Source organism: Phialemonium atrogriseum, assembly GCF_030411735.1.
Source record: "Phialemonium atrogriseum strain 8032-3 unplaced genomic scaffold QBC33scaffold_1, whole genome shotgun sequence".
Taxonomy (NCBI): domain Eukaryota; kingdom Fungi; phylum Ascomycota; class Sordariomycetes; order Cephalothecales; family Cephalothecaceae; genus Phialemonium; species Phialemonium atrogriseum.
In genome coordinates, this window is record NW_026848138.1 from 427,215 (window position 1) to 450,999 (window position 23,785).

At 56.0% G+C, this 23,785-nt stretch overlaps 10 protein-coding genes across 10 annotated transcripts; 4 read left to right on the top strand and 6 right to left on the bottom strand.

Moving 5' to 3' along the window:
* Positions 1–157: 157 nt before the first annotated feature.
* On the bottom strand, positions 158–2,111 carry QBC33DRAFT_443576 (Gcd10p family-domain-containing protein; the record flags this gene model as incomplete). The annotated part of the gene is made up of 2 exons (XM_060424229.1): positions 158–1,940; positions 2,026–2,111. 2 exons carry the CDS (start codon positions 2,109–2,111, stop codon positions 158–160), a joined length of 1,869 nt encoding a protein of 622 aa, XP_060288448.1.
* A 203-nt stretch (positions 2,112–2,314) lies between these two features.
* Positions 2,315–4,027, bottom strand: QBC33DRAFT_520620 (S-adenosyl-L-methionine-dependent methyltransferase). Its single transcript, XM_060426392.1, has 2 exons — positions 3,616–4,027; positions 2,315–3,525 (listed from the first exon to the last, which is right to left on the bottom strand). Exons 1-2 carry the CDS (start codon positions 3,769–3,771, stop codon positions 2,536–2,538), a joined length of 1,146 nt encoding a protein of 381 aa, XP_060288449.1. The 5' UTR covers positions 3,772–4,027; the 3' UTR covers positions 2,315–2,535.
* A 314-nt stretch (positions 4,028–4,341) lies between these two features.
* Positions 4,342–5,545, top strand: QBC33DRAFT_442558 (NmrA-like family domain-containing protein 1; the record flags this gene model as incomplete). The annotated part of the gene is made up of 3 exons (XM_060424192.1): positions 4,342–4,936; positions 4,966–5,381; positions 5,468–5,545. The coding sequence occupies 3 exons, from the start codon at positions 4,342–4,344 to the stop codon at positions 5,543–5,545; spliced, it is 1,089 nt and encodes a 362-aa protein (XP_060288450.1).
* Positions 5,546–7,084: 1,539 nt separating this feature from the next.
* QBC33DRAFT_553690 (uncharacterized protein) lies at positions 7,085–8,429 on the top strand (the record flags this gene model as incomplete). Its single annotated transcript, XM_060429436.1, has 3 exons — positions 7,085–7,175; positions 7,242–7,317; positions 7,373–8,429. The coding sequence occupies 3 exons, from the start codon at positions 7,085–7,087 to the stop codon at positions 8,427–8,429; spliced, it is 1,224 nt and encodes a 407-aa protein (XP_060288451.1).
* Positions 8,430–10,258: 1,829 nt separating this feature from the next.
* QBC33DRAFT_564719 (uncharacterized protein) lies at positions 10,259–11,105 on the top strand (the record flags this gene model as incomplete). Its single annotated transcript, XM_060430406.1, has 4 exons — positions 10,259–10,409; positions 10,493–10,591; positions 10,683–10,789; positions 10,878–11,105. The coding sequence occupies 4 exons, from the start codon at positions 10,259–10,261 to the stop codon at positions 11,034–11,036; spliced, it is 516 nt and encodes a 171-aa protein (XP_060288452.1). The 3' UTR covers positions 11,037–11,105.
* A 434-nt stretch (positions 11,106–11,539) lies between these two features.
* On the bottom strand, positions 11,540–13,231 carry QBC33DRAFT_564720 (Lactonase, 7-bladed beta-propeller-domain-containing protein). Its single transcript, XM_060430407.1, has one exon. The coding sequence runs from the start codon at positions 12,918–12,920 to the stop codon at positions 11,676–11,678; it is 1,245 nt and encodes a 414-aa protein (XP_060288453.1). The 5' UTR covers positions 12,921–13,231; the 3' UTR covers positions 11,540–11,675.
* Positions 13,232–14,533: 1,302 nt separating this feature from the next.
* On the bottom strand, positions 14,534–15,444 carry QBC33DRAFT_2650 (uncharacterized protein). The gene is made up of 3 exons (XM_060423130.1): positions 15,050–15,444; positions 14,797–14,973; positions 14,534–14,723 (listed from the first exon to the last, which is right to left on the bottom strand). The coding sequence occupies exons 1-2, from the start codon at positions 15,125–15,127 to the stop codon at positions 14,836–14,838; spliced, it is 216 nt and encodes a 71-aa protein (XP_060288454.1). The 5' UTR covers positions 15,128–15,444; the 3' UTR covers positions 14,534–14,723; positions 14,797–14,835.
* Positions 15,445–16,643: 1,199 nt separating this feature from the next.
* QBC33DRAFT_443558 (dynamin) lies at positions 16,644–18,896 on the top strand (the record flags this gene model as incomplete). The annotated part of the gene is made up of 3 exons (XM_060424226.1): positions 16,644–18,038; positions 18,094–18,621; positions 18,672–18,896. The coding sequence occupies 3 exons, from the start codon at positions 16,644–16,646 to the stop codon at positions 18,894–18,896; spliced, it is 2,148 nt and encodes a 715-aa protein (XP_060288455.1).
* A 140-nt stretch (positions 18,897–19,036) lies between these two features.
* Positions 19,037–20,542, bottom strand: QBC33DRAFT_582719 (uncharacterized protein). Its single transcript, XM_060431354.1, has 2 exons — positions 19,834–20,542; positions 19,037–19,727 (listed from the first exon to the last, which is right to left on the bottom strand). Exons 1-2 carry the CDS (start codon positions 20,516–20,518, stop codon positions 19,399–19,401), a joined length of 1,014 nt encoding a protein of 337 aa, XP_060288456.1. The 5' UTR covers positions 20,519–20,542; the 3' UTR covers positions 19,037–19,398.
* Positions 20,543–21,288: 746 nt separating this feature from the next.
* On the bottom strand, positions 21,289–23,492 carry QBC33DRAFT_2672 (putative cytochrome P450 monooxygenase). Its single transcript, XM_060423154.1, has 5 exons — positions 23,284–23,492; positions 22,386–23,213; positions 21,929–22,243; positions 21,682–21,848; positions 21,289–21,612 (listed from the first exon to the last, which is right to left on the bottom strand). Exons 1-5 carry the CDS (start codon positions 23,329–23,331, stop codon positions 21,456–21,458), a joined length of 1,515 nt encoding a protein of 504 aa, XP_060288457.1. The 5' UTR covers positions 23,332–23,492; the 3' UTR covers positions 21,289–21,455.
* Positions 23,493–23,785: the final 293 nt, after the last annotated feature.

Consider the following 23,785-nt stretch of genomic DNA (forward strand, 5'->3'; position numbering starts at 1 on the left):
ACACCTGGTGGTATCAATTCTTCCCCTTTATGGGGCGCAAAGAATCTCGACCTACACATACCTACACTCTAATTCGTGCCGCCCATGCTCGCGGATGATGAGAATTTATAATGGCCTTCCCAACGGCCCCCTTATCCACCTAATATGCCCAACGACCTCACAAGGACGCAGCATCGCCCGTGTCGCCCGTATCGCCCGTATCCGCCGGTGTATCCGCCTTGTCATCCTTCCTTCTCCTCTTATACCTCCCCCTCGCCTCCACCCTCCCCTCAGCAGGCCTAGCCCGCCAAGCCGTGAAGACGAACCCCTCGGCGCCGCCCCGATCCGTCATGGTGGGGTGCGTCCGCGCCGGCAAGACCTGCCACCTGCGCGCCCGACTGGTCTGTATGGACGACCCCAGCAGCAGCGTCGGGTTGAGGGGGAAGTCGTCGCTCCCGGGCCAGTGCTCCAGCGACCCCGCCGCGTCCTCCGCCCCCGCGGCCCACGCGGTCCGCCGCGCCACGCTGAAGCAGTCCGCCAGCTCGACGAGCGGCTCCAGCGACGCCGAGTAGACGGCCACGGGGCTGCCGCCCGCGAGCAGCGGGACAGTGTGCCGCAGGATGCTGACGGCGTCCATGGTGCTGGCGCACACGAGGCCCGAGAAGCCGCCCGCCCGCGCGGCGTCGACGATGTGCCGCGCCCGCGCGTATCGTCGGCGCTTGCGGTGGTAGTTGCCGCGCTGGTTCGGCTTCCAGGCCGCGATCTCGTCGGGCGTGGCCATGGGGGGTGGGGTGGAGTAGGAGCTGTCGAGGGAGGGGTCGACGAGCTGGAGCCAACTGAGGGGTAGGAGGTGGGTGGTCAGGGGGTGGGGCGGGTGGTTTGGGTTTCCGACATCGAATCCGTAGTAGTTCATGAGTGAGAGGTTCGGCTGACTTGACGAGTGAATGAGTGTGATGGTATTGGTTTGTGAATAAGGGACGCGGAAGTCGGAACCCCGAGGTTGATGATGGTGTCGATTTCGATGGGAAGTCGTCGAAGGAATGCCCCCCCCGGCGGTCTTATTTTTCGGTTGTCGGGAACCATCGGGGTTGATCTCGGCCTCTCCGTCATTGCTGTTGCGAGTGCCCGCCGGAACTTCCTTCGCCGCTGGCAGAGGTTCTCCCACCTCCTGTTCCTGGTATAGAATGCCCATTCTCTCGGCCATTGAGGCAACCAGCAAGCCTCCAGTATCGTCAACCACCAGCCACCTTCCACTTATCGAAGGTTCCACCCCTTTCTGTATCTCCTCAAACAGATCTTTGTCGGCATCTTCCCCAGCGGCCGTTTCGTCACCGCCCAGGAAGGTATCCTCGCCGCCATAATGGACGTTTGCCCAGCATCCCACGAGAGCCATCATCTCTTCTCGCATGTCCAGGACTCTTGCAGCGTCCTTCTCTTCCACCATCCACTTCCCGAGCGTCGCGGCATCCAGGGGCAGGACCTGGAAGCGGCGGATGTACTTCTTCGTCTTCAGCAGCTTGTACTTGGCCAAGCTGAAGCTCGTCTTCTGGTCCAGCGCGGTGTGTGACAGCAGCAGCTTGGCAATGATGTCCTTCCCGGCGCCGGTGCCGTCGCGCTTGAGCTCCTCGATCTCGTCCTGCGTCAGCTTCTGCCGGGCGCTCTCGTCGATGATCTCGCGGTCCGAGCGCGCGACCACGGCGCCGCTGTCCGGGTCGACCAGGCTGTACTCGACGCCGTCCATTGCCGATATTATGCGGTCGTTGTCGTCGGCCGGGGCCGAGCTCGCTCGCTCGGCATCTTCTTCTGCGATGACGTCGGCGTAGAGCTCTGAGGGGGGAACGACGCGGAGGCGGCAGAAGGGATCGCTGTCTTGCTTGTCCAGGAGCTCGTATGTGAAGTGGTAGGGCCGGTGTATTATGAGATTGCTGGGAAATAGCCCGTACTTTCCGAGTGATATTGTCCTGGAGAGAAGACATCAGCACCGCAAACACCGACATTCACAGGGTCAAGAGGTCTCAGCAGGGGGCAATGGGGGGGTCTTCTTACGTGTTCGGCACGACTTGCAAGATCTTGTGCGAACCAGATGGCAGCTTCAGTGCTACCCACTCATTGGGCTGGACCAGCGAATGCATTTTGTGCGACAGGTTCAACTTTCGACCATCGAGGTCAGAAACGCGACTTGAAAATTTTGGTTGCGCTGAAGATTGAGCACCCCGCGATAAGCTAAGAGATAACGGGACAGGTGGGGGTTACCCAGGTACAGTACCTAGCTGAACACAGTGTACTCTGTACGAACTTGAGAGCACCAGAGTCACGTCCACATTGCCTTCAGAAGTTCTAAGGTGGGTTTTTTTGTTTGATATACCTCTCTCTTTCTATGAGACCCCAAGTCTTGGAGCGACGTTAAACAACGGCCAGCCGCTGCAATGAGGAACACTGAAATTACACGAAATGTCGGACAGAGAACACCAGCAAACATAGCCCACATCGCCAGCACTTAATTAATGATTCAAGCACCACAGCTTATAATCGCAAGCGCAGAATTCCACCGACAAACTATGCCGAGCCCGGTTTCCGCCCAGTGATGAACCGATAGCTAGTGATCAACCTGAGGTCCCTGCTCCTAAACTCCCGCTTGACGCCCTCGATTAGCACCCTGGCCTGCTCGTTGGAGTAGGACAGCACCCTCGTGAACAGGGCCGGCGTGTGCGAGTCGACCGACATCTGCATGTGGGCCAGCTCGTAGCGGCCCAGCTCCTTGAGCCTCTCGTCCTTGGTCCACGGGCCGATGGGGATGCGCTCGACGCGCTCGGTGACGTCGACGAAGCCCGCGTCGACCATCCACTGCCTGTGGAGCCTGGCGACGTTGAGGCGCTTCCCGAACATCTGGCTCGCGGCGTCCAGCTTCTCGACCCACTCCATCGTCCACGGCGCCCGGCCGCAGCTGTCGTCGTCGCTGAAGATCCACGCGTCGTACTCCTGCATCTCCACCCACCCGCCGGGCTTGAGGTTGGCCATGGCCTGCTGGTAGAAGCGCGGCCAGTTGGCCGACGTGCCGCTGAGGGCGCGCCCGTGGATGTAGTCGAACGTCTCGTTGTCCGTGTACGTCCACGCGTCCTCGTAGTCGTCGACGTAGAACTTGAGGTTCGGCGGCACCCACTCGGGCTGGATGGGCGACAGGTCCACCCCGAGCACCGCCGCGTTGGACAGCTCGTCCGCCACCTCGATGGCCCAGAGGCCCGTGCCGCACCCGAGGTCCAGGATGCGTATCTGGTCCCCGGCCTTCTCCATGTACTCGGCCAGCGGCGCCGTGTACAGCGCGCCGCCCAGCAGCAGCCGCCAGATGTGATGCTGCAGGTCCAGTCGCTCCTGCTCCTGCTCGTCGTTTGGCAGCACGTACTCGCCCTCCCGGTAGGCGTGGTATCTCCGGCCATTCTCGTACGTGTAGTTGTAGATGGAGGACGTGATGGATCCCGTACCCGTCGTCCAAGTGTCCGAGCCATATGCGGAATCAACATCATCATCGCGGATGTTGTGTCGGTCGGGCTGTTGGACATGAGAAGCACGGACGCATAGGTTAGCAGTCTCTCCATTCATCCCTCTCGCTGACTACCTGGGACTTAGCACGGGACGCACATCTACTTGAAGAGGAGCCGGGGTCTCCGGGTCCGGTATCTGTGCCGTGGCCGGACAATCCGGAGGTGTTACAGGCCCCGCCGGAGAGCCTCCATCGCTCGCCGGTTGATCGGGTCCCCTCGGACTCGGGCCGGACCGCAGGTCGGCCGCATCCATGTTGATTCAGACGACAGCTTAAGCAACCTGCGGGCCCGAATGTGGGGGTTGTTGGTGGGACTGAATGGGAACCGTGAGGAGCCGTGAAAGGGGTTGAAAGTGTTGGTCCGTGTGTGATGTTTAACCCTGAAGACGACTTGAGATTCTTAATCGTTACCAGAATGTAATCAGTTAATTGATCTAAAGGTTGAACCGGCTCGACTTGTCAGGATACCCTCTTCCTTGGGGATACCACGTTTCTCCTCGCTCCCACCCATTTTGTCGCGCTATTTAATACGAGATAAAAGACGAGCAAGGGACATCCGACACTAGGCGAGATTTGCCAATCAACCGTGGGACCCGACCATTAGCAAGCTCGATCCGGGTTAGGCGTGGTTGAGCGTGGCCCACTTAGTCGGCTTTGCTGAAGAAGCCAAGGATCACCCTCACATCTTTTCCATGCGGGGTTCTTTACAACCGGCATAAGTTCGTACGATAGTCCGTCATCATTGATCTTGGGTTGCTTTGGGAAACCGATCGACCCGAATTACCGCTTTCAATCCGGAAGAAATCAAACCACGTACTCCCAAAATGACACAGAAACTCATCTGCGTCGTCGGCGCCACCGGCAACCAAGGTGGCTCGGTTGTTCAGAGATTCCTCCAGGACCCCCGATTCCGAGTCCGGGGCCTGACGCGGGACAAGACGTCGGCGGCGGCGCAGAAGCTCGCCGAGCAGGGCGTGGAGCTGGTCAACGCGGACCTCGACGACGTCGAGAGCCTCAAGGCCGCGTTCCGAGGCGCCAACGTCATCTTCAGCGTGACCAACTACTGGGAGTCGTTCTTCCGGCCGGACTGCAGGCAGAAGGCCGAGGAACAGGGCGTCTCGTGCCGCAAGTACGCCTACGACGTGGAATACCAGCAGGGGAAGAACATCGCCGATGCGGCGGCCGCGACGGTGGAAACGCTCGACGCCAATGGCTTCTTGGCGTCGACGCTGAGCCACGCCACCAAGTGCAGCAAGGGCGCATTCAAGGAGGTGTATCACCACGATGCCAAGGCCGACATCTTCCCTTACTACATCCAGGAGAAGTATCCGGAGCTGGCGGCCAAGGCGTCATACATACAGACGGGCTACTTCTACACCAGCTACAGGCTTGTCCCCGACTCGTATTTCGTCAAAGTCTGTTCTGACCCTCCCTGTTCTGTAACATAGTACAAGCTCATCCTTATTACCGCTCATTTATCATGGCTGCTGACCCCAATAACCCTTCCCCCCTCCAGCTCCCCGATGGCACTTTCCAGATGCAATTCGCAACCAACCCAGACAAGCCCCAGCCCCAGCTGGCCGTGAACGAGGACATGGGCAACTTCACCTACGCGGTCCACCAGATGCCGCCCGGCAAGCACTACATGGCGGCCGGCACCGTGTGCACGTGGCCCGAGTGGATCCAGACGTGGGCCGGCGTCACGGGGGCCACGGCCAGCTACAAGCAGGTGACGCCTGAGGAGATGGTGGCCGGGTCGGCGGACCGCGAGTTCGGCATCGAGGTCACGGCCATGTTCTGCTACTCGTCGGATCCGGGCTACGACGGGGGCATGGACCTGCTGTACGCCGAGGACTTGAGAAAGGTGAGCTTTGCATTTGTTGGCTGCCGCCCGTTTCATCCCCTGCGTCAACTCCCCCCGGTGACAGTAACTGACGATGAGACTTGAAGGCCGGCATTGACTGCCCCATGACGGATTTGAAGACCTGGTTGGCAAGGCAGGACTGGGCTGCTGTTCTGGCGAAATGAGCATTCTGATGATTGATGATTGTATGCATTGCCTGGCGTGAAGTCATGGAGCGATATATCAGTCATTTTTGTTTAGTTGAAGGGTCACACTAGGAAATCGATTAATGTTCGATACTTATTGGCATTTACTCGGTCGGTCGTCACCCTGCAACCAATCTCGGGCTACTTTGACCATGCAATCCTTGCTCTCAGGTCGCCACGATGGAACACCCCTTGCAAAGTGCCTCGCCCTTCACGTATGGGTCTGTTCAACGTGTCCTCTCTGTTCAACGTGTCCTATCCGTTCAACTCGACCCTCTCACTGCTGAGGCGTTCCGGATAGCTGGGCGTTGTTGATCCTGCATCGGCTCATGTGTGCAGTTACATTGCTGCCGATGTTTCAATTCCTTCCCACAGGGACATGCGCGGTCGTATATCAACGGGAGCCTGATCAAGGCAGCAAATATCACAGTGATAATCGACTACCATATGCTGGGGGCAAAACTCTATCTCAGTTGGGCTCCAGCGGGGATGTAGCGACCATAAGTACATGAAAATTTGCACTGTATATATTCCTGTTGCGTTTCGTCTCGTCTCGTGGTCCCGTTTGCTTCTTCCCAAGACGCTGGGACCAACGGTTCTTCGCCCTCAGCGTCCCATGTCTAAGACCACTTCCCTAAGGAACTATCCTGATTGGTCATCTTGTCATTTATCTACTGGTCCGATTTGTCGGATTGCACAGCACTTCTGGATCTTGTAGATTAAACTGCTTTTATTGCTTGTATGTTCTCCTTGACTGCAGTACCAATGATGCTCATACTTGCGTCGTATGGCTATAGCCAGGTAGCTTGGGAATACAGTGGCAACACCTGCTCCAGGATGTTCGACTTTGTTCTATTCCGCAGTGTGTTCCAACTGTTAATTACCCCTTTCCAGGCCCCTTTTCTTAACAGTAACTCTAGCTCAGATCCCATTTCTCTATATTACACGGGTCGGTAGGGTTGCAACAGTCTTTCCATAGTTATATCACAAAGCTCTGTCATCGCCGCCTCCAAGCAACCTAGAGCCCTGCCTTGTGAAACCGTTGTTCTGGAATTTATCCTGGATTTTGTGCATCTTTAGTTCAGGTTGTTTTTGTGGGTTTGCCTGGCTAGAGCTGACAGTGGAGTCGGTCAGTGGAGGATCTAACGAGATCTAGACTCTGCTTCTTGGAGAATCAGCTCCTCCAGGCTAGCCTAGGTCCTTGCCTACACAGATTAATCGAGAGCCTCTAAGCGATACCTTTGGCGAATCTCAACTATTTTGTAAGCGGCGGGACCTTGCCTGCCTGCTAAAGCTTGTATTGAGATCTACTACGCTAATGAACAAACTACTGTTTCTGCTAGCCGGAAAACGTTAACATGCAGAAAGCTTGAAATGAGACGGTCGTATCGAGAAAAAGCGACCGAGTCCCCTCCCTCCTTCACAACAAATTTTGAATCCAATCTATTCTTCATCTTAGCAAGTGAAGGGTTTGGACTCAGTTATCATTCGTTTAATTCTTGTCGCTCGTTTTGGACCATGAAGAATCTGGGTTTTGTTGCCTTGTCGGGCCTTGCCCTGTTGCAAGGAGCTGCCGCTGTTTGTTGTCGCACTAACAAGTGCTTGAAAGGTATGATGACGCGGTCAGATGAACGAGATGCAAGTGAACCAAGCTGACCGATATCTTGGCCTGCAGCCATCGTTTATACAGGTCAAGATGGACTTGCCGACTGCTCGGCAAACCTGATAGTCACAGTGACACCGTCTGCAAGGTAAGATATCCTGCAACATTGATAGGAAACTCATAGTGCTCACGCATGAACACAGCACCTTGACCCAAACGGTGACAGACGTCGAGAGCGCTGTGGCTACTGCGTTGCTCACCAAGGCCACGACTGAAACTGCATCAACCGAGACACTGCTGTTTACCGAGACCACGACTATCACGGCATCCACAGAAACAGACATTATCAGCGAGACCACAACCGTACCCGTTACCACGACCGACGTCCAGCTCGCTGCCGGCGTCACATCTACTTCAACCGTCTATCTGGTGAATTTGAAGGCTCGCCAGACGGGGTCGCCCTTGCCGGGCTATGCCTCGGGAGTCTGCCCGGACTGGGACAAGTACGTCGAGGCCTGCAAGTGTGCTGGCGTTGTGCCCATCACCGTCACGGCAACTGCAGCCACAGAGACAGTCACAGTGACCGCCGACAGCGCAGTCACCTCGACGATGTCCACCCTCTCCAGCACCCAGACCGACACCGTCTCGGTGACAGCGACGACCTCGAGCACCCAAACTGACACCATCTCGCTCACGGAAACCGTCACCACCACCGAGACCACCACCGCCTCCTCCACGACAACCGTCTTGACAACATCAACACCCACCACCGTCGTCCCGCTCACATGCAAGCCGCAGGGCCTCAACTTCCGGGTCTCGAGCCCCCTAAATGACGGCACGACGCGGTGGATGAACGTGATAAACAAGGCCACGATCGCGTGGCAGACTTTCTCCTCGGGCAGCACGGGGACGGACCTGTACTCGTCCACCTGGGTGCTGGACAGCAACGGCTATCTTGGGCTGGCCAACGCTATCGCCCCGGACACCTCGGTCCTAGTCGCGTACGTCGACCTGAGCAAGACAGGGGCCAGTGTGGCGGTGCAGGCGAAGCCCAAGCCCGATGTTGAGGCGGCCGTCGCGGCCGGTACTTTTGGGAGAGTCACGGGGTGCGTCAACGCGGCGACCAGCGAGGTCACCCTTTCCGCAAACGGGAGGTCCAATATCCTGACGTGTGGCAATGGGCTTTACTTGTCGACGGGTAACGGGGTGGATATTCGGTCAGACTGTGTCCAGCTGTTCCCGACTGGTAATCAGGTCTAATGAGGTGGATGGCTACTGAGACTGGATTGGAGTCAGTCCGCCTCATGCCAGTGTATTGTACAAACGAAAACGATACATAGACTTACCTTGATTAAACTCTAATAATGGGAATGCTATTTCCTGCCTTTCCAGTTGCACTTCTGGTAAATGTCATTGACCAAGCCAGGGGCATTTAGATGCCGCAAAGTGGTTGGCCTCAAACCATTTATAAGCACGTGCAAATAACCGCCAAGATAGTCCTCAAACTTGAAATTGGAATACCAGATAAAGCCGCGTGGCGAGTTCTTCGGAAGCTGGCTGTCCGCCAAGATTTGCCCGTCAAGAGAACTGAAGGAGAATGAAGAGTTTGACAGGGAATGAGCGAAGTACAGATTAGAGGAGGAGATGCCTGAGCTGTAGGTAGAAGGCAGTCCAGCCTAGCTCACTTCGTCGGGGGCCAGACTGGGGTTGGGGCTCAGATGAGACAGTGTCACGGATGGCTTGGTCCTTCACAGCTGAAGTCACCTAGTTGGTACAGTGGCCGAATCCGAAGCTTATTAGTGGCGAAGAAAGAGCCGTGACGTTGTCTATCTAGCGAGGTTCGTCATGATTTTGAGTCTCCTCGTCTAGTTTAGCGATAATTATGGAAATATCCGAGCTGGTTCCTCAAGTCTGACCCGGGGAGAACTGGAAAGAAAACAAGTCATGACGATTCAGGGGCCTCCTGCCTGAACCAACCGTCACCATTGTATGTAGCTGATGCCACGTCGATAGTCAGTTCCTAGCGGTGTGACAGTTTAACCCCTCAAAATGTAAAAAAGAAGACTCGGAGTGCACGTCTAGCCAAACCGCCAAGAAAATGTCAGCTCGATCGAAGCAGGCCTCGACTCTTTTAGTATCGAAGTCATGGACACATTGGTGTCGGGGCGCAAGTGAACATTTCTGAAGTCGAGTCTCTGTTCGTCAGGGGAAACGGCGTGCATGAAACTAGCCCGCGGGCACTGCATGTGGAGGTTGCGGCGAAGATGATGTGGCTGGCGTGAACGGACAAATCCAGTGATACCGGCATCTGTTTGGGTCATGCACACCGGATACGGCCGCATGCGACAGGGGTCAATCTTCATGGTGTCTCTAGCCTCCCTTTTGAGCTCAGCCACGACAGAACTAGCAAAGTCTTGAAACGGCGAATATCACACTGGTCTAGAAACAACCCTAACGGCAAAGTACCTGGTATTTTATTTATTGCGGACACTTTGTTGAGCAGCCAGGCTTACTTGTTTCGTCTGCTCGCTTTCATTCTGTGGCTGGCGTAAACGCTGGAATTGCTAGACGCTAGGTAGACACTAGCGGCGGTCGGGAACACCCGCTACCCGCCCGCTCGCCATGACAGGGACGAGCCTTGAACGCTGATAGGCGAGCTTTGACTGAGCTACGATGGAGAGGCTCATGTTTGTGGCTGACTGGCCTTCTCCAGGAGGATGCTGAGCGAGGAGCCTCTATGCCAAAATTGGGTATGGAGGGAAGGCAAGGTAACTATCGTGGCCTATCCCGGGTTAGCCAACTGGTGCCATACGCACGAAGTGCGGGCGAGGGATGGCCGAGACCGACGCCATGGTCGGGCTCACAGTCAAACTATTGAATGCCCTCTGAGGTCTGTCAATGTCATCTTCCGGACTAAAAGACATCAGGCTCGCGGCAATCGTCTATAAGAAGGGCCCGTCTCCTTCATCCTTGGACTCAAAACTCTCCAGCATCCAACAGTCAGACAAACAATCAAGCACACCCTCATCTTCAGTCTTCCAGACCTTACTTCATTCTCCCCCAACCAACACCAACCATACCAATACAAGATGGCTGCTCCCGTCCAGAAAGGCAACGAGATCCTCATCCCCCTCTTCGATGGCGCCGCTCTCGGCCAGCCCATCACCGTGAAGTGGCAGCAGGACTTCAGTCAGCGCCAGGAGGGTTACTACCAGCTCATCGCCGACAACCTTGCCACCGGTAAGTCTTGGTCCGGTCTAGAACAGCTATACCTGTCGGTAGGGGTGGTATTCTGGATGTACTGACCAACTCACTCCATCTAGGGACTACTTTCCCCCTGTTCATTGCGGCCGAGTTCTACAAGTCCTCCACCTCGGCCAACCCGAACCACATCAGCAAGATTGCGGAACTTCTTCCCGGCGGTGAGTGGACCAATATCTCGGGGAATATCGGACAATCCCTCACTCCACCCCAAATTACACGAACTAACAGACCGCTTGCGGGCACAATTAGAGGGCTACAAAATCACGGTCGACGAGCGTTTCCAGTACGGCCAGAAGAACGTCGAGGGCGAGAACCGCTTCCTCATCCTTCACGACAAAGGCCGCAAGCCGTACCAGGTGGGTGTCTCCCCTACTACCCCTGATTATTGCCCCCTGTAGGGGAGAAGCTGTCCAGACCGACTGACACTTTATGCGACTTCCGCAGCACCGCTTCATCGAGACCGCCGTGGCCAGTGCCCTAGCCCGCCAGGGAGAGGGCGTGGCCGACAAGGTCTGCGGCGCCTTCGGGCTCCCTGCCGGGTCGGCGTCGAAGGTCACTGATACGGTCAAGTGCTATATTGGCGATTATCTCCGTACTTTCTAAGCTGGATGACATTGGCCAACCCAATAGGGTTTTGAAGGCATGACTTACTTGTTGGGGGTGAAAGGTGGCAATTGGGTGAGAGAAGGTGGAAGAGTCGCGTTGGAAATGAATTGGCTAAGGGGTTTCGTTTTTGTCGCTCGTTAATCAGATATTATATCTTCAATAAAAAGTCTTTGTGGTGGAACCAGTCTTGCTTGTCTTGTTCATGTTTTAGCACTACCAGAAGCATCTTCACTGTTAACAAAAACCAATTGTGCTCAACTTTTCCATAAGACAACTCTAAACGTTCGATTAACAAATTTGACCCAAGTATCCGTAAGTTGGTTGGATTTACCTCTGCTAAACCTGAACTTCCAGAGCTAACCAACTCTACAAACAAATCTAATTACAACAAAGCGATTCCAATGCTTTACTGTAGGAACACATTCTACTTCACTAAGCTAGTGCAGATGTTTTGACTTCCAGCGTAGATTAGTCTTACAAATATCAAGTTTTTAAAGTTGCTTGATATTTGGGTACGTGGCACAAACAAGCAGAAACCAATTTATTGCTGAGTACCGTCGTCTAGTCGCAACCGCAACTACCCAAACTTTAACGCCACCATCAAAGACACCCAAAATACTCTCCTCTCCCAGCCACCTACCCAATCGGCATCACAAACTGCGGCCCCGAGGACGGCCCGTCGAACAAATCCGACGTGACCCGCCCAACACCCCTCGCCCCTCCCCGGTCCATGACCAGCGCCACCAACCCAACCGGCCCCTCCACGTTCCCGACGAACAGCGTATCCTCCACGCCGGGAGTGGACGCCAGGCCGAACATGCGCGGGCTGAGGCCCCCCGTGCTCGACGAGTCGACATACTGCAGCAGCAGATCCGGCGACGACGACGACGACGACGACGGCGGCTCGCATTCGCTACCACCACCACCACCACCGCCGTCGACGACGAACCGGAACCGCGCGATCGAGTCGGTCGCGGCGCCGCTCATGCGGTTGGACACGTACACGTACGCGCCGTCAGCACCGGGCGAGATGGCCACCTCGCCGGCGGCGGCGCCCTGGCCGGACGGCGGCGGGGTGTCGCCGTAGGTGGAGACCGACTGCGCGTGCGCGAACGAGATGTTGTCCGTGGCGTAGTCGAGCGAGAACACCTGTGCCAGGCTCGCCATCTCGCAGACGACTACATAGTGCGTGGCGGTCTTCTGGTCATCGTCCTCGTCCGGGACGAAGACGCCGTGCCGCGGCCCGCAGCCGCCCGGCGAGACGGGGACGCGGTTGACGACCTCGAAGGCGTCGTCCTTGGAGTCGAGCAGCAGGATGGTGTCCGTGCCGAGGTCGTTGACGGCGAAGAAGCGGCCCGACGGGTCCAGGACGGCCTGGTGCGGGTGCGCGGTGGCCTGGCGGTTCTTGTCCGGGCCGAGGGGTCCGGGGGAGTCGATGGTCTTTATGAGCTTGAGGTCGCTGTTCTCGATGTTCCACACGTCGATTTTGCCGGCGCCGTAGCCCGCGCCCACCAGCCGGGTCTTGTCCCTGTTGAATTCCAGGTGGACGACGCCGGCGCTGCCGGTCTGCTCGGCTTTCAGCTCTAGGGTGTTCTTATCGAGGTCCAGGATGAATAGCCTCAGGGTGGCGCCGAACTCGTCGACGGCGTAGACGCGGTTGGGCTCGGCAAAGGCCATCCAGGCCGGGTCGCCGGTGACTGACTGGTTGAGAGATATGGAGAATTTGTCGTCCTTGAAGTCGGCGATGTAGATGTGGCCGGTGTTGCCCAGCAGCAACTTCGTGTTCCCTTTGTCGTCGGGCTTGCTGGCGCGCTTCATGCTTGGGGCTGCGACAGCTGTAGTTGCAGCAGCACACGCTGCTAGTATGGTTGTAAATCTCATGATTGGAAATGTCGTCAAGAATGGGAAGGGAAAATGAATAGCACGAATTGAGGGTCGAGAAGAAGAAGAAAAATCAAATCTCCAGCCAGGAGGTGGGAGACAGCCAGTTTTATATCCACACTACCGAGTCATGATTCAGGGACTTGGAGCGTCTTTGATTCACCAACAAACATTAGAAACAATGCTTCTGTTAAAATAACCTGCGTCAAAGCGCGGAACTGTAATTCATTGGTCATACAACTCGATCAAGGAGTCACTGCGCCTTGGGTGTCACGCAGAACGGCCAGGCGCCTTTCTTTGACGGACAGCCAATCGATATTGAGGTTGGCGAGAGGTCGAAACAGGCCACTGATTGAGAGTCCGGTTTTCAGGGATCAGGGCCGCTAACTTTTAGTTGATGATCTCCCTTGCTCTAGCGCCGATCTTCTAAAAACTTTAATTTTCTCACAATCCTTCTTCTGTCAGGAATGGTAGGGAGTCATCGTAAATCAACCTCTGTTTGACACTGAGTCCCTTGGATTGTTCAAATGCCACATCTATGAGGCGACATGTAATTTTCAGAATAATTGGCCACCAGCTCTATTTTAAGCTCTTCGCGGACATGGCCCTGACTTGTGGTGAGGAACACAGGGCCAGCCGGGTCACAGAAACGGGTCAATGGTTCGCAATTCTAGGCTGCCCATTGAACGCATATCGTCGCCGGTTTGAAACGACCAACATGCATCGAGGCCAACGAATTTGATGGGTTCCTTTAAAAACAAACACCTTGGCCAGATGCGCCTTCCCCCTCTCGTACTCCCAATCCACAAGAACACGCTCCTTCGCCTCCTCCATCTTCGCCCTTACAAATGGCTCCATTGCCTCCGTCTCCTGTTTTGACAGGAGACCCAACCTCGCCTTGTAGTCCCCGCCCGCGTTTCTCCCAAAGTATGCCGGATCCAAATACCTCCAGAAGAGGCCATCGAACGACCAGCTCCTCCGCGACGCAAAGTTGACTATCTACGTCTTGGTCTCCTAACTTTCCTGCATCCGCTGCGCCAGCGTCTTGACACTCCATTCCAATTCCTATTCCCATTCCCATTCCCATTCCCATTCCCACTCTCGACACCCCCTGTCCCCGTCCCCGCCGGGTGCAGGCCCGCCACGCCCTCAGCGTTTCCACAGCCAGCCATGCTCCCCCTCTCCTCTTCCAGAGGTCAGTGTTGATAGCTGCAGGACGATGTTGGCCATTGGAGGTAGATGAACTCCAGCTTCTCTTCGGCAATATCGGGATTTAGCTGATGATACTCGTTGGTTCCACGGCTGGCGTCGTTCGGGACATGTGATAATTAGAGTCTGGCTGTGGTGAATGTACTCCATGATGAATGGCCCAACCGGTCGGGTTTTCGGCGGCTGTCCCATAGTGGAAATCGCGAGGCACGTGGATTGTGTTATGGGCAGCTACGTAGCGCATCGTTGCCATTTCGTGCCTAACCTCTCCTCGGGACACTGGACATGAAATTGGCAATGGCTTGGTACGTTGTCTTTGTTGTAAATGATCGCCTCCCACTCATCGAAGGCCCCATCAGGCGAGGCCATCTTTGGGCTAGAACACGAGCCTGGGTTTTGGTAGCATTGCCAGAGTGCTGTTGAGAGAGAACGGCGGTGAGGGGCAGGATGATGAGCTGATCAAAAGGAGGAGGATTTTCCAAATTTCAGTGCCAGAGATTCAGCCCTGAGACGAAAATATCCTGCCAATCCGCAGCATAATAACGTCGTCGCTGACATGGTAGAGTTCACGACGGTATTTCTGATCGAGAGGATCTGGGGGATGTGGGTACTGGTTATTCATTCTTTTCTCTTCAAGGGGGAACTATCCAAGGCCACCATATCGTACACTCCCCCAACAATATATCCCGTCTCGCGGTCTTGCCACTTATTTCTTCAAGTTCAATGCCTCCTTCACGCTGTCCAGCTTCGACTTTAGGGTATCAGCGGGTTCGGCGTTGTCTTTGCTGCCGGCCGACGGCTTTGGTGACTCTGTAGACTGGAGGTTGGAGTGTCCCTTGTGGGCCTGCGCCGGGGTTTAAGTGGTGATGGTTAGCAGCCTGATGCTACGACCTAGTTATGCGAATGGATACCGTGCTCACCTCCCGCTCTTCGGTCTCGGCTCGCTCGATGAGGTCGTGGCCCTCGATAACAGCTTCGTCAGACAGTCCGCTGCTCATCTTGTGGTTTGTTTGGATTGTGTTTTGGTGGATGATTCTGTGTGATCTTGATTGACCAAAATTGGCAAATTCTGCTGGGAGAAGTAAGACGAGAGGGGATTGCTAGAGAAACCATGGTTATATGTAGCAGACGCGGTCTTTACGTCACGATGGTCGCGTGACCCTCTGCTAGTCAAGTGATGATCAAGACGTCACTCCATTTGGGATTTTATCATCGCGTTGTAATCCTACAGCATGATCAGCGACACTTAGCGCTTCCTCGCTAGCATCGATTCTATGGCTAGACCAAATTGATGAATGATAATCCCAAATACTTGCAAGTTAGACAACGTGTCTGTCGATCAGTTTACCAACATCGCCACATGTCGTGGCAATCTTGCTCGTGTATAACGCAGCCACGTGCCTAACCAACTGTACAAGATACTAAAAGCATCAACTCTTCCTAGAACTTCGCAATGTTACTTCGCAATGTTACCATTGTTATAGTTTAAGATCACTTCCAGTACCTCCGCCTTAAAAATGCGCTTCCAAACTAATTATTTAACCATCTTGTATTCATCACTGCTATCTTCAAAGAAATCATCCCAATGTACCACATTAAAATATCAAGACAAAATACCGTAATCTAGAGAAAAAAACTCCATCACATATCGCAGAAAGTGTGGCAGATTAAGCCTGGGGAGGATCGGAGGCGGACAGAAAGAAAAAGAAAAAAAAGGAGAAAAAAAAAGAGAAACTTTACAAACTTACCTTTTCTTACTCTACAATTTACGAGCCCTTGATAACCATCTTCACCGCGTGGTTACTGAAGCGCCCCCCACTTAATCGTGTCTGGTATGGGATATTTGTTTGCGACTAGATCGCGGCTCCCCGGGCAGAGCCGCGATCCCCGGATCCGAGTATCGCCAGTTAAAACCCTAGCTGCATCAGGGCTCGAACTGGCGACCTTTCGGTATCACAGTCGTGTCTGGTGCTTACCGGGGGGGTGGTCAACGGTCAAGGGGCGTCCCCCTTAACCGCTGCACCACCCCCACCTGCCTGCGTTGCAAAACTTTGTCCGAATTAGCCCTTATATTGGGTGGGCGGGTGGCAGTAAGGTGAAAGTGAAATGCTGTTGATGTGTGGGTGTGACGGTATCACGCGGCTTGCAAAGCATATATTGGGGTAAGTTGGTGGGACCGAACCTTCTCAAGGGCCACGCCAACGACATGACTTGATGCCGCCGACGTTGCACATGCCACGCCAATCATCTTGAACTCTCGCAGCCGACTAGTAGCAGCGCAAGAGTGTTTCAGAGGCCCGGACCAATATGCACGGACTGGGCCGAAATGCATCTTTTATACGAGATACATGTCCAAGTTAACGAATACCTGCAGGAGAGCAGCAGAACTCAGAGTCTGAAGCTGCTGCCGATGCATGCCAGCTTCTCTGACTCTTTACATACATAGTGCCAGCATTCCCCGCGGGTATCTCATCCGTGTTAGCTCCTTCACAGCCAACCTGAGCAACATTCACGATGACAGTAAGCGCTTCATCGACGGGCATCTCTCCGGCCGTGCCCATTCATGGGCTTCACTCTGCAAAGTCCACCCGCCGTCTGAACCAAATTGACAAGATCCGGGCCAATGGAGTGGGAGAGCATGTCTCCCTGCCTCAGTTGGTCGTCTGTGGGGACCAGTCCGCCGGGAAGAGCTCAGTCCTGGAGCGCGTGACTTCGGTCCCCTTTCCAAGGCAGGATGGACTCTGTACCCGGTTCCCCACGGAGATCATCCTTCGACATAACACCGAGCCTCTGCGGATCTCGGCCAGCATCCAACCCTCCGCTCGCCGCCCTCCAGAAACTCGGGAGACGTTGCGGAGATACCGACGCAACCTATCAGATGATATGTCGGAACTGCCCGAGGTCATCTCCGAGAGCGCGGCCCTGATGGGGATCCGCGGATACGGATCGACCCAAAGCGGCAACACATTTGCCCAAGACGTACTCCGAATCGAGATTGTCGGTCCGACCAATCTTCATCTGACCATTGTCGACCTGCCGGGTCTCATATCGGTTCCCAACGAGGACCAAACAGACGCAGACATCCGCATCGTCAGGGAGCTGGTCAAGACGTACCTTTCCAGCACTCGTACCATCATCATGGCTGTGCTACAAGCCAGCAATGACATTGCCAACCAGGGTATTCTACAGCTGGTACGGCAGCACGACCCGGACGGCCAACGCACCGTGGGCATTATCACCAAGCCCGATCTGATCACCAAAGGCGTCGAGGGTAGGATCGCGATGCTGGCAAAGAGCCTTGACTCGGTCAAGCTGAAGCTTGGTTTCTTCCTCATGAAAAACGCAAGCCCCGCCGAGGCTAAGGAGGGCCTGACTTGGGACGATCTCGCTCGCCGCGAGGAGAAGTTCTTCTCCACACCGGCATGGAAAGAGCACAACCTCGGCATGCGTCGCGTCGGAGTAGAGCCACTGAGACTGTTCCTCCAAGATCTCCTGAGCAGGCACATAGAGAAGGAGCTTCCCAAAGTTCGAGAGGAGATAAAGCATCGGCTTGCAGTGACGGAAGCGGAGTTGGCTCTGATGGGAGCCGAGCGGCCGACTGTTGGACACATACGATACTTCCTCACGGGCCTGAGCATGCAGTTTCACCAGCTCGCGCAGGCGGCCCTCGACGGGAACTACCAGGGGCCCGACATGGAGTTCTTCAAAATCCCCGAGACTCGGCTTCGGGCGGATGTTCACAAGGTCAATGGAAATTTCGCCAATCATATGCGCGACAATGGGAAGAAGAGGAAGGTCTCGGCCCAGCCTGACAGTGAGAATTCGGAGAGCGAGCCTGACGATGACGATGAGGACGAAGCACGACAAATTCGCGTTTCTGAGGAGGAATTAAATGCCTGGGTCAGAGAAGTTAGTCTCTGTTTCGTATTTGCACAATTCTTCCCAGCTGGACTAACGCACGAAGGTCTACGAGAGGACCCGTGGGCGCGAGCTGCCCGGTAACTACAACCATGCTCTCCTAGCCGAGCTCTTCCATGAACAGTCAAGCCTATGGCCCCGCATCGCCAGGGATCATCTTGCCAATGTCGTGTTGATGGTGTCCAATTGGGTCGAGAAGGCGATCAATGCCAGTGTCAGAGAGGAGGCAGTGCACCAGGAGATCACGATGATATGCCAGAGGAACCTTTCCGAGAGTGAAAGGCTTGCCAACGAGGAGCTGGACAAGTTGATTGCCGACGAAAAATACCACCCAATCACCTATAACCACTCCTACACGGACAATATCCAGAAGGCCAGGCGGAAAGAACAAGATGCAGCGATGGCAAAGGCCCGCAGCACACTCAAAACCGACTGGTTTGGGAACCAAGATGGCTGCTGCAACGCCGGCGATATAGAGAAGCTATTGCAGGCCATTCGCAGCAACACCATCATCAAAATGGACGATCAAGCCTGTTCTGAGGCTCTAGCCGGCATGAACGCCTACTACAAAGTAGTTCTTGGACTGCAACCTACCGAGATCCAAAGCTTACACACCATTCCCAGGTAGCTATGAAGACTTTTGTCGACAACGTCTGTCGCCAAGTCATTGAGCGCCACGTGCTATCCCGACTACCGACGCTGTTCTGCCCGAAAACCGCCTCCGGGTTTAGTGACGAGGAACTCCTTCGCATAGGTTCCGAGCCCGAGAACCACAGGGCCAGAAGAGCCGAGCTTGATTCTCTGGTGAAGGCCCTTCAGCAGAGCCTTGACGATCTGCAGAGTTCCTGAGGGCAGCTGCTATCCGCGATCATTTCCCTCCCTGGGAACAGCATTCAGGATGTTACTGTTTTGATAATTTCGGATAGCTAGATAACTATTAGGCTGGAGAGTAGAAGGGAGGGAAACGGGGGAGACAAGGCTGGTGCAATCAAGCAGTTTGTTCATTATCATTATCGTTAATCGTCCCACAAATTGTCGAAGTTTGTGGCGGGGATCGGACCTGACCCCTGACCCCTGACTTGTTCCGTCTCAAAAGATCACTGTTGAGTCGACCCTCAAAATGACACCATAATTAGACAACAGTGTCATCTTTTTGAATCAAAGGGGTTTAAAATTCCATCTCCCAGACTCCTTGGGCGCCGAATGGGCCAGTTAGGGGTATAAGAATGCGGAAACGGGGAGTGAAAGGATGATGTTGCCAACACAGCGCCACGACATGCACCAGGAACCAGCCACATCTTACAGCTGGAGTCAGAAGAGCTGGTGCCGCAAGCTTCAGCCGGAAGTCCAACTATGCCGCCATCCACAACGTCACACCGACGGCCACAATCAAGGCCCATCGCGAGAGGCCGGCGCTCGTGGCACCGACGTTCTCCCCGCCCGCACCAGCCCCCCCGCCATCCACCGATCCAGAGCCGCCGACCGTGTTCGAGGCACGCACGCAGGACACGTACGCGTTAGTGGACTGCATCTCGCCGTTTTCAGCGAGGTGCGCCCATGCGATGACGACCGGCCAGATAGTCCCAGTCGCCTCCGCCAGCGCCGATTCGTTGCCCTTCTCGGTGGGCGAGGACCCGTACTCAAAAAATGACCTGGCAGAGATGATGCTCTCCGTGAGAGCTAGAGTTCGAGGCAGAACAATGTCAGCACCCAGTCACTACCACTTCCGCAGAAGGCGTCACCCCCGAGCTCATGGCGGGGAGATTGGAATGAATCACAAACGTACGGAAAGATGGGCCATCCCCATCGGCGCCAATAATCCCCACACACTTCCTCTGCAGCCCGGGATTCGTACACCGCCCCTCGACATCCACCCCGCTCGTCACCGCCGCCACCATCATCTCATTCAGGCAGTCGCCCGGCAGCACCTCGGAGCAGCTCCCCTGCGTCTTCAGCAGCCCGTCCCCCTCAGCAGCCCCCAGGATCCCGCCGACATACACCGTAGCGCACACCCTCCAGCTCGGATCCAGCACCAGCGCCCCCCCGCCCCCGGCCAGCAGCTGCGGCGGCGCCGCGATGCCCAGCGTCGTCGCGACCGTGAACTTCCTCTTATCGACCGACGCGTTGCCCGACGCCGCGAGCGGCACGTCGGGCGCCACGGCGGCGGCGAGCGTCCAGCCGGGCAGGGGCGCGCCGGCGCCGGCGTCCGTGCCCGCGGGGGCAGACACGTTGTAGCCCGCGATGGACGCGTTGGCGGTCGCGGCCGGGTGGGCCGTCAGGTCGCGGAAGAGCGCGGCGGGGAGGGAGAAGGGGGCCGCGTCGGTGAGGTCGCCGTAGACGTAGGAGGGGGTGGCGAGGGTGAGGTGCGGGAGGGTGAGGGTTGTTGCAAGGAGGAGGAGGAGGAGGAGGGGGGGGGGGAGGAAGGGGTGTGGTGGAGTGGAAGGGGTTGGGGATGGATTTAGTCTCGCCATCGTTGGAACTCTTGGAATGTTTCAGAGCTGGATGTTGTGTTTGAGAGCCGATCAATTTTAGGGGATAGGTAGACCTGTCCTTGAGAAAAATAAATAAACGAAGTGTGGCAACGTGGCCGCGCATTCAAATGGAATAGCAACCAAAAAAAAGGTTCGCCAGGGCAAAGGATAAAGGGAGGTTGATATGCAGACTGCAAACCTGCAAACTTTACGGAACAACCCAAAAAATCGTTCAACGCGAGGCAACGAGAACACCAGGTACCACGTCATGATCGTCCACCCAGCCGCAGTCGTACGACGGGGGACCTCTGAAAAGGGCCGGTACGCAGCGTCGGCCGACCGTGGCTTGTCTGACCGCGCAGGTCCGAATTGAGAAAGCACAAGGGACATCGGGGGTGGTAGGATCCCGAGTTGTAGACCGACTCCCGTCCCAGAAAAAGAACGGCGGGGGGGCTGGCACAGCCAATGGGAGGATGCTGAAGGTTTGACTACCTGCTGTTTCAGACTCAGGATCGTCGTCGTACCGCTTGAAGGAACGTGACACTCCCTCGTCAGCACTCCGGCAGGGAGGATAATGACGTGGCGGAGCACGGCAGTTCCCATGCAATTGTTTGTTGCCGTTTCTCTGGATATGATGGGCCCATCGCGTTGCTCAGATTACAGAAGGAGGTGGCAGTACCAGGAAGATCCCGACATTCCGTTTTTCAGAAGAGCACCTCAGCTGCAACGAGTGTGCAGTCATGTGTTTCCCGAGTGACACTAGCTCACCCAAGCAGGCCATTTTCAGTAACCCAAAAACACATCGCGAGAGATTGTCCAGGTAACTCAAGTAGGTAACTAGATAGGTACCTACTCCTTCTGACTGCCATATCACGCGAAATAGGCACACACTTTGCCCAGCACCAGACCGGCAAAAGATGAGGCACAAAATCGCCACCTACACCTTCCTCGGCGTGAAATAGACACCCAATGGCGGCTTGTCCCAGAGGAAATAAGCCTTCTGGTCCATCCAGTTGACGTCCTTGTCAGCTAACTCCATGTCAAAGTTGTAGAGAAGCTTTGCCAAGATTAGCCGCATCTCGGCATATGCGAGACTTTCGAGCAAGAGCGCAACTTTGTTAGCAATATGAGCAAAGAGGGAATTCGCGGGAACGTCAACTAACTTCTTCCCAATGCAGTTTCTTGGCCCAACCGAGAAGGGCTGCAGCGCATCCAAACTATCGCCCGCATACTTGGAATCCCCCAGGAACCGCTCCGGCCTGAACGCAAACGGCTCGGTCCAGTTCGCGGCCATGTGGTAGGTCGCCCAATGCCACACCGCAACAGTAGTCTGTGTGAGGGCGGCGGGTTAGTCTTGTGTGTGTCCTATGCCCGTATGGCCCACCATCGGGGATCCGCGGGGCAACTTACACCTTCCGGCACGACCACGCCGGAAATGGTCGCACCCCCCCGGGGAACCACTCGGGGTAGGCCGAGCGGCGCGGGTGGATAGCAGCGGAGGCCCTCGTTGAGGCAGGCGAGCATGTATTCCAGATCGCTGACCGAGCTGAGCGTGATCTCGTCGTCCGACTTGAACGTCGAGCGGACCTCTTCGGTGACTCTCTTCAGGCAATCGGGATTCGCCAGCAGGAGGTAGGTTATTCCGGCGAGGAGAGTGGCCGTGGTTTCAGAACCAGCGATGATCAGATTACTGGCATTGGCCCGGATCCGCTCTAGGCTTAGGTGCTGCATGTGTTGATTGGGGAGTCAGCGCAAGGGTTGCCATAAGTGATTCCAGGTGCCGCAAAGAAAATCTCCCTCCACCCACGACCTCCGCGAACTTCACCGGGGAGAAACAGAGGGGTAGGTAGGTTGGGGATATACGCACCCACTCATCCTTCTTTCTCAACAGACCCTCAATCAGGTCCGGCCTCTCAACATCCATCTCCATCCTCCGCTTCAGCTTCTCATCGGTCCTATCGACGTGGTTCCTCCTGCTACTCAGCACATATTTCATCAACAGCGGCATGAGCCACCCCATCCCCAGGTAGTTGAGCACAATGATCACAACCGCCGTCCTGACCGTCCCCTGCAGCGCCGCCACCCACGGGTGCGCCTCAGCGCGGTCGAGGCTCCCAAACGGCTCCCCGAACGCCAAATCACCGATGATATCGAACGTGGTCCAGTTATACCACGCCGTCATATCCAACCTCCTCCTACACAGCAACCCCGTGCCCTCATCCTTCCGATCCGCATCCACCGCCCGCTCCCCGATCCTCCTCACCAGCAAATCAACGTACCCCCCAATGATCGGCTCCTGCCCGCGCATACTCCGATCGCTAAACCCATGCGCCATCAACCGCCTCAGCATGGCATGATTCTCGCGGTCCTCTGCCACGATCCCCGGCGGGACCCCCCTGACGCGATAGAACGTGCCCAGCTTGCGCATCTCTTCGGACCCCGCCGCCGACCCGGTGCGGTGGCCGTAGACGTCCCTCCACGCGCGCGCGTCCGCGAACGCGAGCTCGTCGGGCGCGATGCGCACCACGGGCCCGTAGCGCTCGTGGAAGGCCAGCACGTCGAACGACATCGTGCCGCGGCAGATGCGGCACAGGAACGCCAGCCGCGTTGCGCGGTGGAGCAGCGGGCCCGGGAACGAGGCCAAGGGGTGGAGGTACAGGTTGTAGGTGACGCGGGCGACGGCCGCTAGCAGGAGCTAGGGTGGGACGGTCAGCTAGGGGGGATACTGGGGGTGGTGGTGTGACGCGGGAGTGTATAGGTCTTACCAGGACCGTTCCCAGGCCAGCCAGGCCAGCGAAGTTGACAGAAGGCATTGCAGGCGTGACTTGACGGTTATTTTGCAGGTCTGTTGTTAGAACTGTATACCAGATGTTGGGATGAAGACATTAGGATCAGAAAACCGGGGGAGACGCACGAGGCGTCGAGGGGTAGATAAATAGAGGTATGTACCTAGTATTGAACCGGTGTGGAGGGGCAAATGGAACGGGGTTGAAAGCCACCGTATCCCGATCACAGGGCTATTTCGCATGCAAGTGTGATGCAAGATCCAACCCACGTCGTACATGCACAGTAGGCACGGCACCCGGCACCCACTGTCAGGGATGCCTCCTTAGCTGCATGGATAGCCGTTACGTCTAGGTTATAAGGGGCTTAGAGGCCGTTTCTGTGGCTTACGGTAGTTCTCCCGGCTGGCGTGGCGCCGCCCCGTGAAACCGGCTTGGAAGCCAAAAGAACTAGCGGCGCCTTGCGGATGCGAACCAATTCCCA

Bases quoted from the DNA above. Each gene is read 5' to 3' on its own strand.
- QBC33DRAFT_520620 (XM_060426392.1), bottom strand. From the start codon at position 3,771: ATGGATGCGGCCGACCTGCGGTCCGGCCCGAGTCCGAGGGGACCCGAT. The intron at 3,526-3,615 runs GTGCGTCCCGTG...CATGTCCAACAG, and splicing joins CGGCTCCTCTTCAAGTAGAT to CCCGACCGACACAACATCCG.
- QBC33DRAFT_2650 (XM_060423130.1), bottom strand. From the start codon at position 15,127: ATGAGCAGCGGACTGTCTGACGAAGCTGTTATCGAGGGCCACGACCTC. The intron at 14,974-15,049 runs GTGAGCACGGTA...ACCCCGGCGCAG, and splicing joins CCGAGACCGAAGAGCGGGAG to GCCCACAAGGGACACTCCAA.
- QBC33DRAFT_2672 (XM_060423154.1), bottom strand. From the start codon at position 23,331: ATGCCTTCTGTCAACTTCGCTGGCCTGGCTGGCCTGGGAACGGTCCTG. The intron at 23,214-23,283 runs GTAAGACCTATA...GTCCCACCCTAG, and splicing joins CTGGCCTGGGAACGGTCCTG to CTCCTGCTAGCGGCCGTCGC. The intron at 21,849-21,928 runs GTAAGTTGCCCC...GCCCTCACACAG, and splicing joins GCGTGGTCGTGCCGGAAGGT to ACTACTGTTGCGGTGTGGCA.
- QBC33DRAFT_564720 (XM_060430407.1), bottom strand. From the start codon at position 12,920: ATGAGATTTACAACCATACTAGCAGCGTGTGCTGCTGCAACTACAGCT.
- QBC33DRAFT_582719 (XM_060431354.1), bottom strand. From the start codon at position 20,518: ATGGCGAGACTAAATCCATCCCCAACCCCTTCCACTCCACCACACCCC. The intron at 19,728-19,833 runs GTACGTTTGTGA...CTCGAACTCTAG, and splicing joins TGGGGATGGCCCATCTTTCC to CTCTCACGGAGAGCATCATC.